Source organism: Gossypium hirsutum, chromosome A05 (genome assembly GCF_007990345.1).
Source record: "Gossypium hirsutum isolate 1008001.06 chromosome A05, Gossypium_hirsutum_v2.1, whole genome shotgun sequence".
In the NCBI taxonomy this organism is placed as follows: domain Eukaryota; kingdom Viridiplantae; phylum Streptophyta; class Magnoliopsida; order Malvales; family Malvaceae; genus Gossypium; species Gossypium hirsutum.
The window spans coordinates 26,822,527-26,838,115 of NC_053428.1; the positions used below are offsets into that span (position 1 = coordinate 26,822,527).

The window sequence follows — 15,589 nt, forward strand, 5'->3', positions numbered from 1 at the left end:
TACTTTCGTCACCAAACCACCCTCTGAAAGCAAATCTGGTTAATATACTAAGAAATTTCCCCATTCCCATCACGATTTCTTTGAACGGTAACTCGTAAACTTTCATGGATCCCGGGACGAGGTTATAGAAACAACCCTCCATCCCTGCCTCAACAAGTCCTCCCATGATTCCTAACAGTAAATACTGAGGAGTCAACCACCAAGATACTCATCGGAATCTGCTCATCTTCGCTTTTGGGGATCCCATATTCTTTGATTAACTTCAATCTGCAAACCTCCACCTTCCAAGCTGTTATGCAACACAAAAACGAAACAAGCATTCCGAGTGTAATTCTCACGACAAAAGCACGCTTTCGTTGGTTTTTGTTACACAACTTTGAGGTTACAAAATCAACCAACCCCGCAGTTACGAAGGTTGTTAAGGAATTTAGGACTGAGAAATAAATGAGAGGAATTCTGAAACCGTTGCCGATTCTATTTTCCAGATAGTCACTTTGTTCGAGGAAGAATGTGGTGCCTGCTGCCTCCACCAGACAATAGACGAGGAGTGTTATCCAAATGGGGACTAATCTTCTCCAGCTGTTCATGATCTGTGATGTAATTTTTTTTCGGGTGGTTCTTTGCTGTAACACCTGATGCCTTGCACAAAGAACAAAGAAGCCGCTCCAGTTATTATTGATGAAATCAGGATAGATAGACGGCTTGAGATTGAAATTACTATAGTACTAATGAGGGCACCAAGAAACCAAGCAGTACACCACCAAAACTGGTGTCGAGCCTCGGCCCTTTTCCGGTTCTGATACTCTGCCTCTGCCACTTGGGAGTTCTGGTTCCGACCAAACTGATCTTTGAGAAATGCTTTCAGAGTTGGACTTCGTCCACCCTTCCCCAGGGTTACAAGTAGCAGTGCCACGTAAAATATTCTACTGTCTTTATACTCAAAACATAATATCACTAATCCCTGTAATTATTAAGAGTATCGAATTAGTTCCTTTATACTATCGTATGACAGCTGAAAAGCTAGCTTTCTAGTGATGAATAAACGTCCCTACTCACAGTGATGAAAGCTGCAGTGGTGTAACCAACGGCCTTGAATCGACCCAAACATTCGTCTGCTACATAAGCGACGATAGCTGCAACGAGTAGTGATGCGCCTTCTTGGGCATTGACAATGGCGGCAGCTATTGGGAGACGGTAGCTTTTCCAATTGCTTGTGATGAAAGTTATCAGCATGAAAAAAAATGCATGCTCTACAAACGCATGACTGAAAACTAAACCTGCATTTCGTGTATGAAACTTATCAACTCATTTTAGCAAATGAACTAAAACGGCTAAAATTACCTGAGATGAATAAAGCAGCTTTGGAGAAACAAATATAATAAGACGCCCAGTTGGATACTTCTTGAGCCATCTCCAACAACATTTTAGCTACTGAATCTGAATTTTTGCATGTGTTTATAATCATTTAACTTGTATTATTATATTTATAGTAACCCCTACCGTGGAAAAATATTACTACCGGCCGCAATGAACCAAACGAGAATCTACCTTGTTAGTGCATGCCTGTGACTGGTGGAGCCCGGTTTTTAGAATAACATTATTTGCGTAACATGTACGGAAGTAACGGAACCATATTTAATACATCCACTCTTTTAGAGTTGTACAAGGTGGACTGGGTAGGACTGTTTTCTTGATGTGATTCAAAAAATGAGATTAAAATTTTATTTTAATTTTACTTAAATAAAAATATTAAAACTTTAATTTATTTTGTTTGTATTAATATTTTTATATTATTTTTTATATAAAAATAAATTTAAAAATATTTAATATTAAATATAATAAAAAAATTAAAATAAATATTTTTAGACAAATTATTTTTAAAAAAAATTTAAATAGCACTAAGATAAGTGCAACTTGACAAACAAATGTCTCTAAAATAGTAACAAAATTAATAATAAAATAATAAATATATAATATTCAAATAATAACAACAAAATAATAGTAATATAATAGTAAAATAATAGCAAAACAATGAAAAAAGTAAAAAAAAAGTAGCAATATTTTTTTTACAAATTTGGGTCGGGATAGGCCCATAAAGCTTACTCAAGGCCTGATCCATTTAGAAAATAGGCTTGATTTTTGTTCAAACTCATTTTTCGGGCCTATATTTTTGCCTAAACCTTCTCACTTTTGATGTGACTCGGTTTATAAACAACTCTACACTCTTTAAACAAAAATATTGTTTCCGAACAAAAATTATAATTATATTTCCTCCCATAATAATAATAATATATAACAATTATAATCATTTTCCTCCCTCAATTGTATTCGGTATTTTAATTAAATTTTATAATTTTAAATGGGTGAGAATATCTAACTGATTAATCTAGATTATTATATATATTAATATTTATTATATAGTTAAAAAAATTTTAATATAAAATATAAAATTAAAAATGTAACTTATAATTAATTTGATATGCATAATTTATAAGAATGAAACATGATAATTAGATTATTAAAATATTAATCTTAAGAAATAAAAAAAATATGTATGAATAGATCTTTCTCCTTTTAAATATAATATATGGACGTGCTTAATAATATAAAATAACTCAGGAAGTTAAATGCAACTTACTTATGATTAATATAGGTTTATAATTTTTATTTATTTATACAACTACTAAAGAAATACAAAATATATCAAACAAGTAAATTAAACTTTGAGAATAAAACTATTTTACCTCTTTAAATAAATAAATCAACCGATAACAATTATTTAACCCAAAACTTGATTGCTAATAGCCTAATACACATGATAATAATCCATAAAGACACATGGGCAAACATAACTTCTCGTTTAATGACATTGAAATGAAGTAGACGAGTCAAACCGACATTTGTACATAAGAAAACAAGTGAAAATAAAAAACGGAAAATTTGTCATTTCACATTGGTAGTTGGTACAATGTCGGCAAATTTCTTTCTATTTTTCTCCGAGACATTCACTTCAAGCCCTGCTGTCCCGGTTGGCGTGGCCTATTATCATCCACACTTTAAGCGGCGGTCACTATGTAGAGATAGGTGGATAACAGTTTTCACAATATTTTCCAATAAGAGTAATTGGTATGTCTCGAAGTAGGTTATATTTAAAACAGTAAATACTATCATTGAGTTAATGTATAGACAAGGGAAACAAAGAGTTACCCACTAATATCTTTTAATTCAAAAAATACTTGTTATATATTTGTTTGTATTTTAAGAAGTTTATAATTAATTATTTTTAAGGTTAAAAGTTAAGTTATAAATTTTAATAAGAGTTTAAATATATTTTTATCATTATATTAATTATTATTTTATAATTTTTAAAAAATTAAATAAACATTAAATCATTTTGATGAATTAAAATATAATTTTATCATTATTAATTTATAATTTTATATATTTTAAAGGTAAAAATGTATTTTTTTTAAGGAAGACCTTACCCCTCTCATAAGACTCCTAATCATGATATCAAATTAATTATCGAAGATCTTCTAAAACATTTGAACTCGAATGCGTGAAACTCTACAACCAAAATTTAATTAACAATATTACTTACATTTTTATATTTTTGAAGATACACTTTTACTATTTCATCAATAATTGTTATTTTTTTATAAAAATATTGCTTAATCTTAATTTTTTATATTATTCTTATTCTTTTCATCCATAGTCATAATACTGATTTATTTTATGTAGATGGACACATCACACATTTATATATTTATGTATTGTTCATATTTTAATTTTTCATTTTATCTAATTGATATTGTTAAAATAATTTACAATATGCCACATATTATCATTTTTTTTATCATAATAATATTTAAAGTATATTTAAATAAATTTGGCATCTAAAATTTGTTGTAGGCAGGGTTTAACCCATTCGTATATTTGCATTATTTTATGTTACTTATTTCATTGTTTTGGATTAGTATTTAAGGTAGTTTTTTTTTAAAAATTTCATTAAAAATATATATATTTTTTAAAAAAGAACATTAGATAATTCGTTGAGATCTTTATGTAGTGCATTTAGAGCAAAATCAAGAGGTTGAGACCAACAATGAACGTCAATGTCCATTCTTTCTGCAGCCTTTGCTAAGCAATTAACTACCATATTGTATGTATTTGTATTTTTTAATATTTTTTTAATATTTTACTATACCCCTATAAGACACTTATTAATCCATTTGACTCTATTTTTAGAGTCTAAAAACTCTACTAATAGTGTACCAAATAATTTTTCGTATTGTTTAATGTTACTTATCGTGCTATATAGTAGGATTAGAATTCTTGTTTGTATGATATAATAATTAGAATTCATGTTTGTATAGTATAAATAGTATAACTCTTGGCCTAATGGCAAGAGCATTTGTATTTCGGCATAAGAACTTGGGTTAAATCCTTAACATCCCCACCTCTACCCCTAACTATCAAAAGAAAATAATAATAACTTATTAGGTTTCTAATCTTATTGTGTTAAATTATTGATTTTGTATAAGAATATAAAAGGACAAAAACACCCACATAGTAATGCAACTTTGTACAAAAGCACCTTCTTTAGTCATTTTTATCCAAAATGACAGCCAATTAATTCATAACATTAATTTAATTATTAACTTAAATAATAGTATTAATATATAAAATTATTATTATAATTCTAAATTTAGTCTTAACTCGGTTAATATTGACATTAAATTTGTCCTACATTATCAATACACCCTCAAGCTTCACTACATTGGGATGATCCAACTTCAGTAATATCATTATTTATTGTGCCATAAATTTCACTCTCCCTGGATCTGATATTTCAAACCGGAACTTCTTCACTTTTGTGCTCCATTATCTGTAGTCCCTCAAGCTTCACTACATTGGGATGATCCAACTTCTGTAATATCATTATTTATTGTGCCATAAATTTCACACTCCCAGGATCTGATATTTCAAACCGGACCTTCTTCAAGTCAACTATCTCTTGTATCATTTTCTTACCATAGAATTGACAATTTTTCAAGTTATACTTGCATCAGCTGCTCGCCTGCTCACAGAATTAAGGGCAATAATATCATCAACCTTCAATAAATTCTTGTTACTTGGATCAAGTGTGGTAAAAAGCAACTCAGATCATATAAAACAACCAACTTGGTCTTGTCCAGTTTAGATTATTCAACACTCTAGCTAGCCAAGCTAGCAGAGAATGAGAGCATCAAAGATTTTAGTGAATCTTTTTTTTTTTCTTTCTTTCTTTCTTTCCAGCACTTCCTTTGCTGACAAAATTGTTTGCAACACATGCATCGATGATGTCATGTGTTTTATGATATCATCAATGAACCATTTAGGCCATCCGTCAACCATAAGCATCGTTTGAATTTTGCTTTGTGAGTGAAATAAGAAGAATCTCCTTTCTTCTTGTTCTTTGTCGGGTTCATTCTTTGTTGTCTTGCTTTTTCCAGTCAGACAGGGAAATAATAGTGAAACTAGAAACCCTGATCATTGAATTGTGCTTGTCATTGCTGTACAAATAGCTGAAACTTGAGAGTGCAATCCCCTTAATACTTCCATGGGAAAAACTGAAGAGTTAAGATTGGAATATTTGAACCACTAGCACTTTTGCCATTTTAGAATTTAGAAGCTGCAGTGCAAGATAACGTGTGACAAACAGAACTTAAGAGGGGCTTCATCATAGAATATAGAAAAATAAAAACTGTCCAATAGGATGTTGCCAAGTCATGATACTGAGCCCACAGGAAGGGTGTTAGCTATCTGAGTTGGCTAACTTGTCTCATCTGTCAGAGAGCAATTGGGAAGGGAGGATCCTCCTTCCTCACACCTTCTAAACTGCTGCTGCTACCCTTAACCCTGAGCAACAGGACCTAAACCTGAATCTATCATATTTGGTAGACATTGATATGTAAGGATTCAATCAACCCTACATTTTTATCTTATAATCTCCTACATCCTACAACTTCAACTATGGATCATGATATTTAGCTGTTCAACAAACTTTGTGAACTTTTGAAATAGTTCTACAACTGTGTGATCTTTTTTGCCTGTTGGAAGCAAGCACCCCGAGGCATTGATTCAAAATTTTCACAATAGATTTTTAAATTTGCCAACTTGTTGCATGACATTGCTATTTTTGGCCTTCTATGACGGACCATTGATTATGATGCTATGCTGCAAATTTTTTTTTTCGCCTTTTCCTCTAATCATATGGATTTTATTTTTTCTGTAAAATAAGTTATTTAAGAAACATTTTTTACGTCTATTTGATGTGTAATTTATGTCTATTGTGAAGTTTACCATTCATTATGGTAACTTGTACCTATTTCCTCTGGTGCTACTCAGCCCTTTTTTTCCCACTGAGTTGAAACTTGTTTATTATATATATATTAACGTATCCTGCCACAACACTAGCAGGCAATTTCTCCAACTTGAACTCACGATAGCTGTGAACATCCTTGGCCAATGAACCAAACACTCGGGTTCAGTCCAAAACTTTCTTTAACCTATCGAATTAACTAGTTTCTCCTAGCCTTTTTACATTTTATCATAAGAAGCTATTCAAAATGTTATAAAAACTTAATTACTTCATAATCAAATTAATGCCACAATCAGAGGGCTCACTAACTGATTTAATGTGGTGTAAACGTGATGAAATGTGCTCATTCATGTACCAATTCATAACTAAAATTACAAGCAAGGTGGCTAATATTCAGCAGAAAAAAGCTACAAACATAAAAATGAAGAACTTGATGACTTGAAATCCAAGCAAATTGTTGAGATACAGCTTGTTATAATTGATTGGTGAAGCAGCAAGAATGGCAAACAACTTGCTCAACAAGTTGCAGACAAAACATTGGATATAACTTACAGAAATCATAAAGTATGAATAGCAGCAGCATTGTGGTATACAAGAAAAAGAGTCATTCCAAATCTATTATCCCGAAATTCGAGAGCATGATCTTTACTTGATCGACAAAATCCGAGCCTGTTGCATACTCGGTTAACATCCCAACAGCAAAACCAAACATTGCCCATCTGCAACACCAACATCCCCAAAATCAATTACAAACAGTAAGTATTTTTATGTCATTACAAGCAGCCAGGATAAGGGTTTTAGAACAAGTTAAATGCAATAACAAACTAAACAGAATAATGCTTAAAAATGTGAAAAGAAAGTTCAAGTTTTAGAGTGTGTCTGTGTTGGCATGTACATACATACATATAATATATATATATCTTCTTCCAAGGAAGATATTTGATTGCTTCAATCAAAATCCGTTATTAGTGGAGACTTCTGTTCTATGAACTATTCTCTCAATATCAAGCAATGTGCTCATAACTCATATGCTATGGCTATGGCTATTCTCCTAAAGTTATCAAACAGATTTATAAGGTTTTGAAATCAAATTTCAAGAATATGGTTGATAAAATCCATATCCACACACCCCAAATCTCAAAACATCCATAAGATGGCAAATATCATATCCGCACCAAAGTAATTGTTGTTCACTCAGTTCTTAATTAAGACAAAGCAAAATTAAGGGTAAAAATAAAAGGCATAAATAATAATTCCATTTACCTTCCATTAGCAATCTCATTCTTCCCAAGGAACCCAAAGAAAGGCCCTTGACTAGATTCCTCAAGCTTCTTCTGCTTAAAGTATTCTTGCAGCTCCTTTGCCTTTTGTCTCTGAAACTCCAAAGTGATCACATTCTGGTCCCCAACAGCTGCCGCTGAACGCGGCGGAGACGGAGGGGAAGAAGAAGAAGGAGGTGTCGGTTCTGGCGGAGGAGAAGCGGAGGGAGAAGAAGGTGGGACGGGTTTCAAAGGAGGTGATGGAGAAGGTGCCACAGGTCTTCTCAAAGGACCCTCAGTTTGAGAACTCCTTATCGTCACAATATAAGGCTTGGGTGGTACAGACAATCTACAACTGGTCGAAGATGAGGCTGACGAGGAACATGGAGGTGAAGCAGAAGAAGGGTTTGGGATTTTCAGACATGAAATTGAGGTTGCCATAGACATTAGTATTAGGTGGTTGTTTTTTCTTTGGTTTATCTAAACTCTGGGGATTTTTGTGTGTACTTTTTATGATCTTACAGGGTTACGATTTGTGTCAGAACTTAGAAGTGGGGAGTGTGGATAAGGCATCGCCAAGTTTCAACGGACAGATGGCTTTGAATGTATGTGTACCTGTCCATTTCGACATGAGACCATTACATAGAATAAAATTATTATTATTTATTATTATTATAAATACATGATATAAAATAGTATGAAATAAATAATATAAAATATAAATATGTTTAACGCATATTCTTAAAAATGAGCACACAATTTCCATGAAAATAACAAATATTTGATACATAGGTATTATATATACTTTTTTATTTTATAAGTTGTATTAAAAAATTATGATGTATATATTTTTTTAAATATTTATTTTTTAAATATTTTATTGAACTCTATAAGAAACTTGTTAATCTTTAAACTTTAATTGTGAAACAAAAAAATTACATTGATAGTATACTAAATATTATAATTATTTAGTTTAATTTTTTTAAATGAGATGAATATTAGAAAATGGGGGGTTTAGTATTTGAAAATTATTAGGGATCAAATCACTTTTTGGAGCTTGAACTTGGTAATTACTTTTATATTTAGGCTTAAATTTTTTTTAGTCTTTAAATTTGAAAATAATTGTCAAGTTCAGATCCTAATGTAAGAGTTATTATGAAGTTCAAAGACTAACATATGAAAAAAAAAGTTTAAGCTCTAATGTGAGAACAATTGTCTAATTCAAACCCTCACAATAATAACAATTACCAAATTCAAAAATTAACTTAGATAATAATAATAAAAACTCAAACCCCAATGTGAGAGTCGTTCACACACCTAAAAAAATTATTTAACCAAATTATTGAAGAATCAAAATTCTCTGTTTTTCTTTTGTTAATTATTTCAAGAAAGGTTGAAACTAGAAAATTGGTTTAGGGAACAAATCATTAAAATAATTTGTGATTTCACAAAATTAAAAGGTATTATAAGCTAATTTACCAATTTTGGGGGTTCAAGGTCCATTGCCCCTGTTGTCGCCCTTCGTTTCAGGAGTCTCCACCATACTAAATCCAAATTTATTTTTGTTGAAGTTCTTGGGATGTTTTGGCCCTTTTAACTTTGTAATTCTTTTTATTGGATTTGATTTTGTTAGAATTCAGAATTTTTTTTTCTAAATAAATCTTGGGTTTGTGTTTGGAGATTCCTTTGGATCATTGGACTTTGATTTCAAATTTTTCCCCTCCAATTAATTTGTTGAATTGAGGGAGCTTCGGAGAATTTAATTTATTTAAAGACTGTCAATTCTTTCTACTTAGACTTGTGACAGCTCTTCAAACATTTTTTTTTCCTTAGGATTTGTGGGAGCTTTAAAGAATTTAGAGAAATTTGGATGCACCACTAGATTAAAACGGCAATATCGATTAAATTATTTATTTCAATGATAATGTAATAGTAAAATTAAATTTAGTAGTAGGACTAGGAGATGTATTTAATAAAAGTGTATATAGGTATATTATTTATATATCTCTTAATAATATTTAAAAACAATACATATTAACTCTAAAAAAATACATATTATTACGTATATTAATTAAAATTTTTAATTTATTAACTAATTATACAATTATATAAATCTATTATTATATTAAATAAATATCTTAAAAATAAATTAACCAAATAAAATTTTTATAATAAATAACTTAAAATATTTTTTATAAAAAATGAATAAAATTAGAACAAAAAGTATTGCCAGGAAAAAAAATGGAAGAAAGTAATTATAACACTTGCAAGAATTCTACCTAAAATATCTAACGATTTTAACTCTCTTTTTTTCGCAAACCGTGACAAATGGTATATTTTTAATAGATTCGTTTAGGGGCATTTTACCTAAATATGTTATTTAAATAATATAATTATAAAAATGAGCCCTTTTTTACGTTATTTATCGAATTAGACTGTTTCTCACGAAAACGCGTCCACGTAAGCGCGATTTCAGAGTACGTGTCAACAAAACGCTCCTCTGGGGGAGCGCTTTGTCCACATTAGCAAAAAATGCGTTCTTGAGGGCGCGCTTTGTTGATGTGGACAAAGCGCTCCCCCAGAGGAGTGTTTTGCCCGTGTAACGGTCAAATTTTTGACCGTTGGCTTCCAACGGTACAAAAAAAATCTATAAACCCCCCCAAATTATTTTTTCACATAAATCTCTCAAATTTCTATAATTCTCTCAAAATTCCTTTCCCTTTAATTATTTTTCACACAATTCTCTCATAATTCTCAACATTCTTTCAATATTCCCTTAAAAAATCTATCAAATTTCATTGAAATTTTCTCAAAATTCTATCAAAATTCTTTGTTTAATTTTTTTTGAATTTAATTTTTTTAAATTAAAAAAATCCAATCGTGTTAGCAATGGCTGGAGAATTAATCCGTCTTGATAATAAGCACATCTCCGTTGATCAAATGACAATGATAAGTGATAATTTTAAATTTTCAATACTATTCGATATTATTTTAATTTATGCAAATTTAATTAAATTTGTAATACTATTTGATATTTTATTCATTTATGCAATTATAATTACAATTTCAATACTGTTTGATTTTTTTTCATTTATGATGTTTGCATTAATTAATTTATGCAATTTTAATTAATTTTTGTTTTATAAATTTTTATAATAGTCCGTAGATTGGGTGTTGCAATGCTACATCCGTAATATGTTTGGTCCTCCATCGCCGTTGATCGAGAATTACTTCCGAGAAGTGGGATTTCGGCACGTGGCCACGATAGGCCGGGGGTGCAAGTTGGACCCGAAACTAATCAGTGCATTGATAGAGAGGTAGAGACCCGAGACACACACTTTTCATCTTCCATGCGGAGAGTGTACTATCACTCTGGAAGACGTGCATTTGCAATTGGGATTGCCAATGGATGGGTACGCAGTCACCGGGTCCGCATCATCTACTGATTGGGAAGCCATATGCTACGAGCTTTTGGGTGCTATACCGGATAAAATTAATAGAGGTCAGATCGAGATGGGATGGTTACGAGACACATTTCCGGAGCCGGATAATGATGCGACTGAACTCGAAAGAATACGATATGCTCGGGCATATATTCTTGAGATGATTGGAGGTTATTTGATGCCGGACTTGTCAAGAAACCTCGTACATCTGAGATGGCTGCTGAAACTCGTAGATTTTAGAGCAGCCGGTGAATTGAGTTAGGGGTCTGCTGTGTTGGCAACATTGTACAAGGAAATGTGCGGGGCGACGCGACCTAACAAAGCCAAAATAGGAGGTTGCCTATCACTACTGTAATCATAGGCACGGTTTCGCTTTCTATTTTTACGTCCTCGAGTTGACCACCCATATACATTTCCACTCATAACGAGGTAAGTTTTACATTAGATTTTACAATTATTACGTAGATTTAGAATATAATTTTATGCTAAAAATTTATTTAATTAGGTGGAACCATTCGGCGAGTTATATCAGAATACCTACCTCTCTCGAAGATATACGACTTCTATTAGACCAACGATCAGAAGCAAAAGTAAGAATTAAATAAAATATATATACATAATAAAATAGTCATTTCGTATTTAGTGTTTAGTATTATGTATATAAGTAATATTTTTATCATGTTCATATAGTTTCAATAGACACCATATGAGGATCCAGTAATTCGGGCAGTAATTCCAGATGAATTCTTTCAAAATTCAAACGTTTGGCATGTGAAGGTCCCATTGGTGAACTATGCTATCGTGGAGATACTTCAGTCAGATAGAGTATTGCGGCAATTTAGATTCCGACAATCGATTCTCGTGGCACTTGAGGTGTTTGATGACGAGCACAAAGTCGATTTACGGCAACTGCATACAGATTGGCCTAGATTCTGGTCACACTATATCGAAATGTGGGAAAATCGGTATGATTATATACTTAGTCGGGAACCGATCATCGTTCCAGAGTTAGGGTGCGTAGCGGAATACATGCCATGGTTTAGGATCCATGACAAGCCATATTTATTATCGGAAGAGGAGAGGCGACGACAAATTCGTGCCCAAAGGGAACGACGGGGCCCTTTAAATCCAAGAAGAAGGGACGACGACGCAGGCCCATCAACAGCACCCACACAATCATCAGGCCCAATAGTTCAGCGGACGACACCCACATCACAGCCTTTTCAGATTATGTCAGGTGCGTATCCTAGCCCTTATATGTATCCTAACCCTTATATGTTTCCTTTTCCTAGTCCTGTGACAGGTTGGAATCCATGGCCCGGATCATCTCCGTTCCCGATTACTCCGAGTCAACCTCTGATCTATAGGCCGTCGTTGTATGAGGGATCGCACGAGGCATAATTGGGGAGCTCTTCTTTCTATCAATCTCCATCACCTTACGGGATTCAAACACCGCCGTAATCATTATTCTATCAAGGTGGGTCATCTTCCCAACAGCCACAACTAGATCCCCTGCCGGAGGAAGCACAACCCTCGCCGGAACCTGATCGAAGGAAGAATCCAGCATGGACCCGTCGACGACCCCCATGTGGCACTAATTCCAACCGCTATAGACATTGATTTTTTTAATATATTTGTACAAACTTTTTTATATTGTTTCATTTAATAAAAATAAATGTTTTTTTAATAAGACAATTGTAATACAACATAGTTTCATTTAATAAAATATAAATAATAATACAATATAGTTTTTTACGACAACTATCTACTATTTCGATTTGGACATTATCTACTTGTATGGCCTGGGTTCCTACACCATTCGTACAACTTCTGATTATTGGTTATTTCTCGGATATCCATATTGTTACGTATTCTAGTCGAGCAAGGTCGACCCTTTGGTTTGCGACGTAATTCTCTATCCGGTAGCAGCTTAAACAGAGCAAGCGATACAGGCGGCCAGTTATGTTCATCTGGTACAGGTGGGAATACGTGTCTCCACACATTGTACATGGTTTCTAGTTTGTACACTTCATCGATGTACCTCATGGGATCTAGACGGAGATTCTGACAAGCTGTAATTACACGAGCGCATAGATAACAAAGTGCGTCCTATTTCTCAAACCTCCTACAGTCGCAAGTCCTATTTCTCAAGTGTACAAGATATTGCCCGCCAATAATACCTTCGTGCGGTATGTCAAACTCTGTCACATGAAACCATAAGTTGTCTCGGTCATGACAGACTGTGTGCATGGTGTTCGTCCGCGCCTTTGTCTTGTTAATTTATTGCAATACCTTTAAGCATCATACACGGCCTCCTTGCATTTGGCCTTTATAACTCGCTGCTCGCTTCTGAAATAGTGTCGTTAAACGAAAATATGTCTCTCAAAAAACTGATGTTATCGGTAAATGACCTGTTTTTTTTAGAACATAATTTATGCATTCAGCCAGGTTTGAGGTCATATGACCATATCGTAGGCCGCCATCGTATGCTTGTGTCCACTGTTCGAAAGGTATGTTACAAGGTAGTCTGCGCCTTCTTCGTTAACTGAACGCAAAACTGCCAACATCTCATGAAAACGGTCCTTACTTATCTCATACCCTGCCAATATAAGTTGATAGCGAAAATTACATACCACTTTTCTGTTTAAAATAAATTCAATATTACAAACGAAATTACATTAATAGATATTAAATACCCATGTTAGTCACTTGTCGTTTTTCACTTATAAATCGAAATTGCACGTAGTAGTTGGACGCAACGTGCCTTAGGCAATACCGATGGTGTATGCGATGCCATAGGCTTCCCTGCCGCTCAATTGCGGCTAGTATTCCGGTGCCTCGATCCGATAGGACGCAGATATTAGGTTGGAGGCAGACATGTATCCTTAACCTATAAAGAAAGAACTCTCAGTCATCAGCTGACTCCCTCGGTGTTATTGCAAACACAAGTGGAAAGATTCTCCCACTGCTATCCTCTGTCACAGCTAGCAATAGCCGATGGGTATATCTACCGTACATAAATATACCGTCAATTTGTACCAATGGCTTGCAATATAAAAATAAGTTTTGGCATTGCTTAAAAGTCCAGAACAGATGATTAAATACTTGGCATCCATTGAGCAATCGGTCGTTGTAGTACGCAGGTTCAGTTTCAAGATCTATTACGTAACTTGGGACATATCTCTCCAACACTTGACACCACTGCCACACTTCATTATATGAAGCGTCCCACCCACCATGAATCTTTTCCAACGCCTTCTACTTAGCTATCCAAGCCTTGCGGTAAGAGGGTGTGTGCCTAAACTGGCTACGAATATTGGCAATTAAGATCGGCACTGAAGTTCTAGGATCAGCCATCACCGTCGGTAGTATTAAGGTAGCTAACATATCTGAATTCATCTTGGGATGATCTTCCGAAACACCTGTCAACGAAATACGTTAAAAATGCAACAGTATGTAATAACAGTACCATTAAAAAAATCTAAACGGTTAGTGAAACTGTACCGGCAACACATGAATGTGGACCTTTGTACTTTTTTATCTCCCACAAGCTTGTTATTTTCCTCAACGAGGCCATGATTTTCTATAAACAATTATTGTCTTACACTACACACTTGGCCTCAAACTTATTGGATTTGGATTTAATCACATTGTAGTTAACCCCGTTCATGATGCTATGTTGTTTTAATGCACCAAGAAAACTATCTTTATTGGAAAACTCCTTACCAACTTCTAATTCGCCTGAATCCAATGAAGAACTTGTACGGTCACGCCTTCTGTGTGGTAGATCTAGAAACTCCAACGATCATCTTCAGATAGATCAATATTATGCATATGGGCTGGAAGCGAGTACGCCTTGAATCGTGGATCTTCTTCTTCATCATCTGAACCCCCTTCAACATCTTCAGGTATGGTCGGAACAAGCTCTGGTTCAGAAAATAATACAACTTCTGCACCATTGGGGCTGGCCTCTCGAGGTGGATCCACATTAGACTCATTATCTGACCCATCATCATGTGTAACTTAAAAGGTCCCATCGCCGGTGGACGTCGTAGGGAGTACATCATCCCTCTTTATGGACGTTTCACAATGTCTCCAATTAGATGTGGATTGCCAATTACTAGAAGTTGATGTCATTCCTCGGTACATATTTCCAGCATTAAACATCGACCCACTAAGGTGCATGTCTCATCCACTAACGGAGTGCCGTGCAAGGGTTGAGTATTTCATACTGCTATTAAACATGGGCACTTCCGTGTTTTGCCACCCACTAACGGAGTGTCGGGTAGGGGTCATGTACCCCTCTCGACCAGCAATAAATGTTGAAGCTGCAAATGCATCATTTGGTGATGAAAATTGTACATATAACTCAAGATAGGGTGATCCACCAGCGAGATGAGTCTGCACCATTGCCTCCAAGCTACGAGCGCCTTTGATGTCGAATGAGTCATATGTCACATGATCAATTGAAACACAAAATCGATACTTAATAGACAAAACTTTCATTGACGTCGTTCCGAAGA

The 15,589-nt window shown here is 33.9% G+C and overlaps 2 protein-coding genes across 2 annotated transcripts; both read right to left on the reverse strand.

The window, feature by feature from the left end:
• Positions 1–583: 583 nt before the first annotated feature.
• Positions 584–1,427, reverse strand: LOC121229173 (protein NRT1/ PTR FAMILY 5.4). Its single transcript, XM_041112611.1, has 3 exons — positions 1,342–1,427; positions 1,057–1,277; positions 584–961 (listed from the first exon to the last, which is right to left on the reverse strand). Exons 1-3 carry the CDS (start codon positions 1,421–1,423, stop codon positions 584–586), a joined length of 681 nt encoding a protein of 226 aa, XP_040968545.1. The 5' UTR covers positions 1,424–1,427.
• A 5,359-nt stretch (positions 1,428–6,786) lies between these two features.
• LOC107914089 (light-harvesting complex-like protein OHP2, chloroplastic) lies at positions 6,787–8,261 on the reverse strand. Its single transcript, XM_016842834.2, has 2 exons — positions 7,628–8,261; positions 6,787–7,083 (listed from the first exon to the last, which is right to left on the reverse strand). The coding sequence occupies exons 1-2, from the start codon at positions 8,068–8,070 to the stop codon at positions 6,969–6,971; spliced, it is 558 nt and encodes a 185-aa protein (XP_016698323.2). The 5' UTR covers positions 8,071–8,261; the 3' UTR covers positions 6,787–6,968.
• Positions 8,262–15,589: the final 7,328 nt, after the last annotated feature.

Bases quoted from the DNA above. Each gene is read 5' to 3' on its own strand.
- LOC107914089 (XM_016842834.2), bottom strand. From the start codon at position 8,070: ATGTCTATGGCAACCTCAATTTCATGTCTGAAAATCCCAAACCCTTCT. The intron at 7,084-7,627 runs GTAAATGGAATT...TTGGTGTTGCAG, and splicing joins AATGAGATTGCTAATGGAAG to ATGGGCAATGTTTGGTTTTG.
- LOC121229173 (XM_041112611.1), bottom strand. From the start codon at position 1,423: ATGTTGTTGGAGATGGCTCAAGAAGTATCCAACTGGGCGTCTTATTAT. The intron at 1,278-1,341 runs GTAATTTTAGCC...CACGAAATGCAG, and splicing joins AGCTGCTTTATTCATCTCAG to GTTTAGTTTTCAGTCATGCG. The intron at 962-1,056 runs GTGAGTAGGGAC...TAATAATTACAG, and splicing joins CCACTGCAGCTTTCATCACT to GGATTAGTGATATTATGTTT.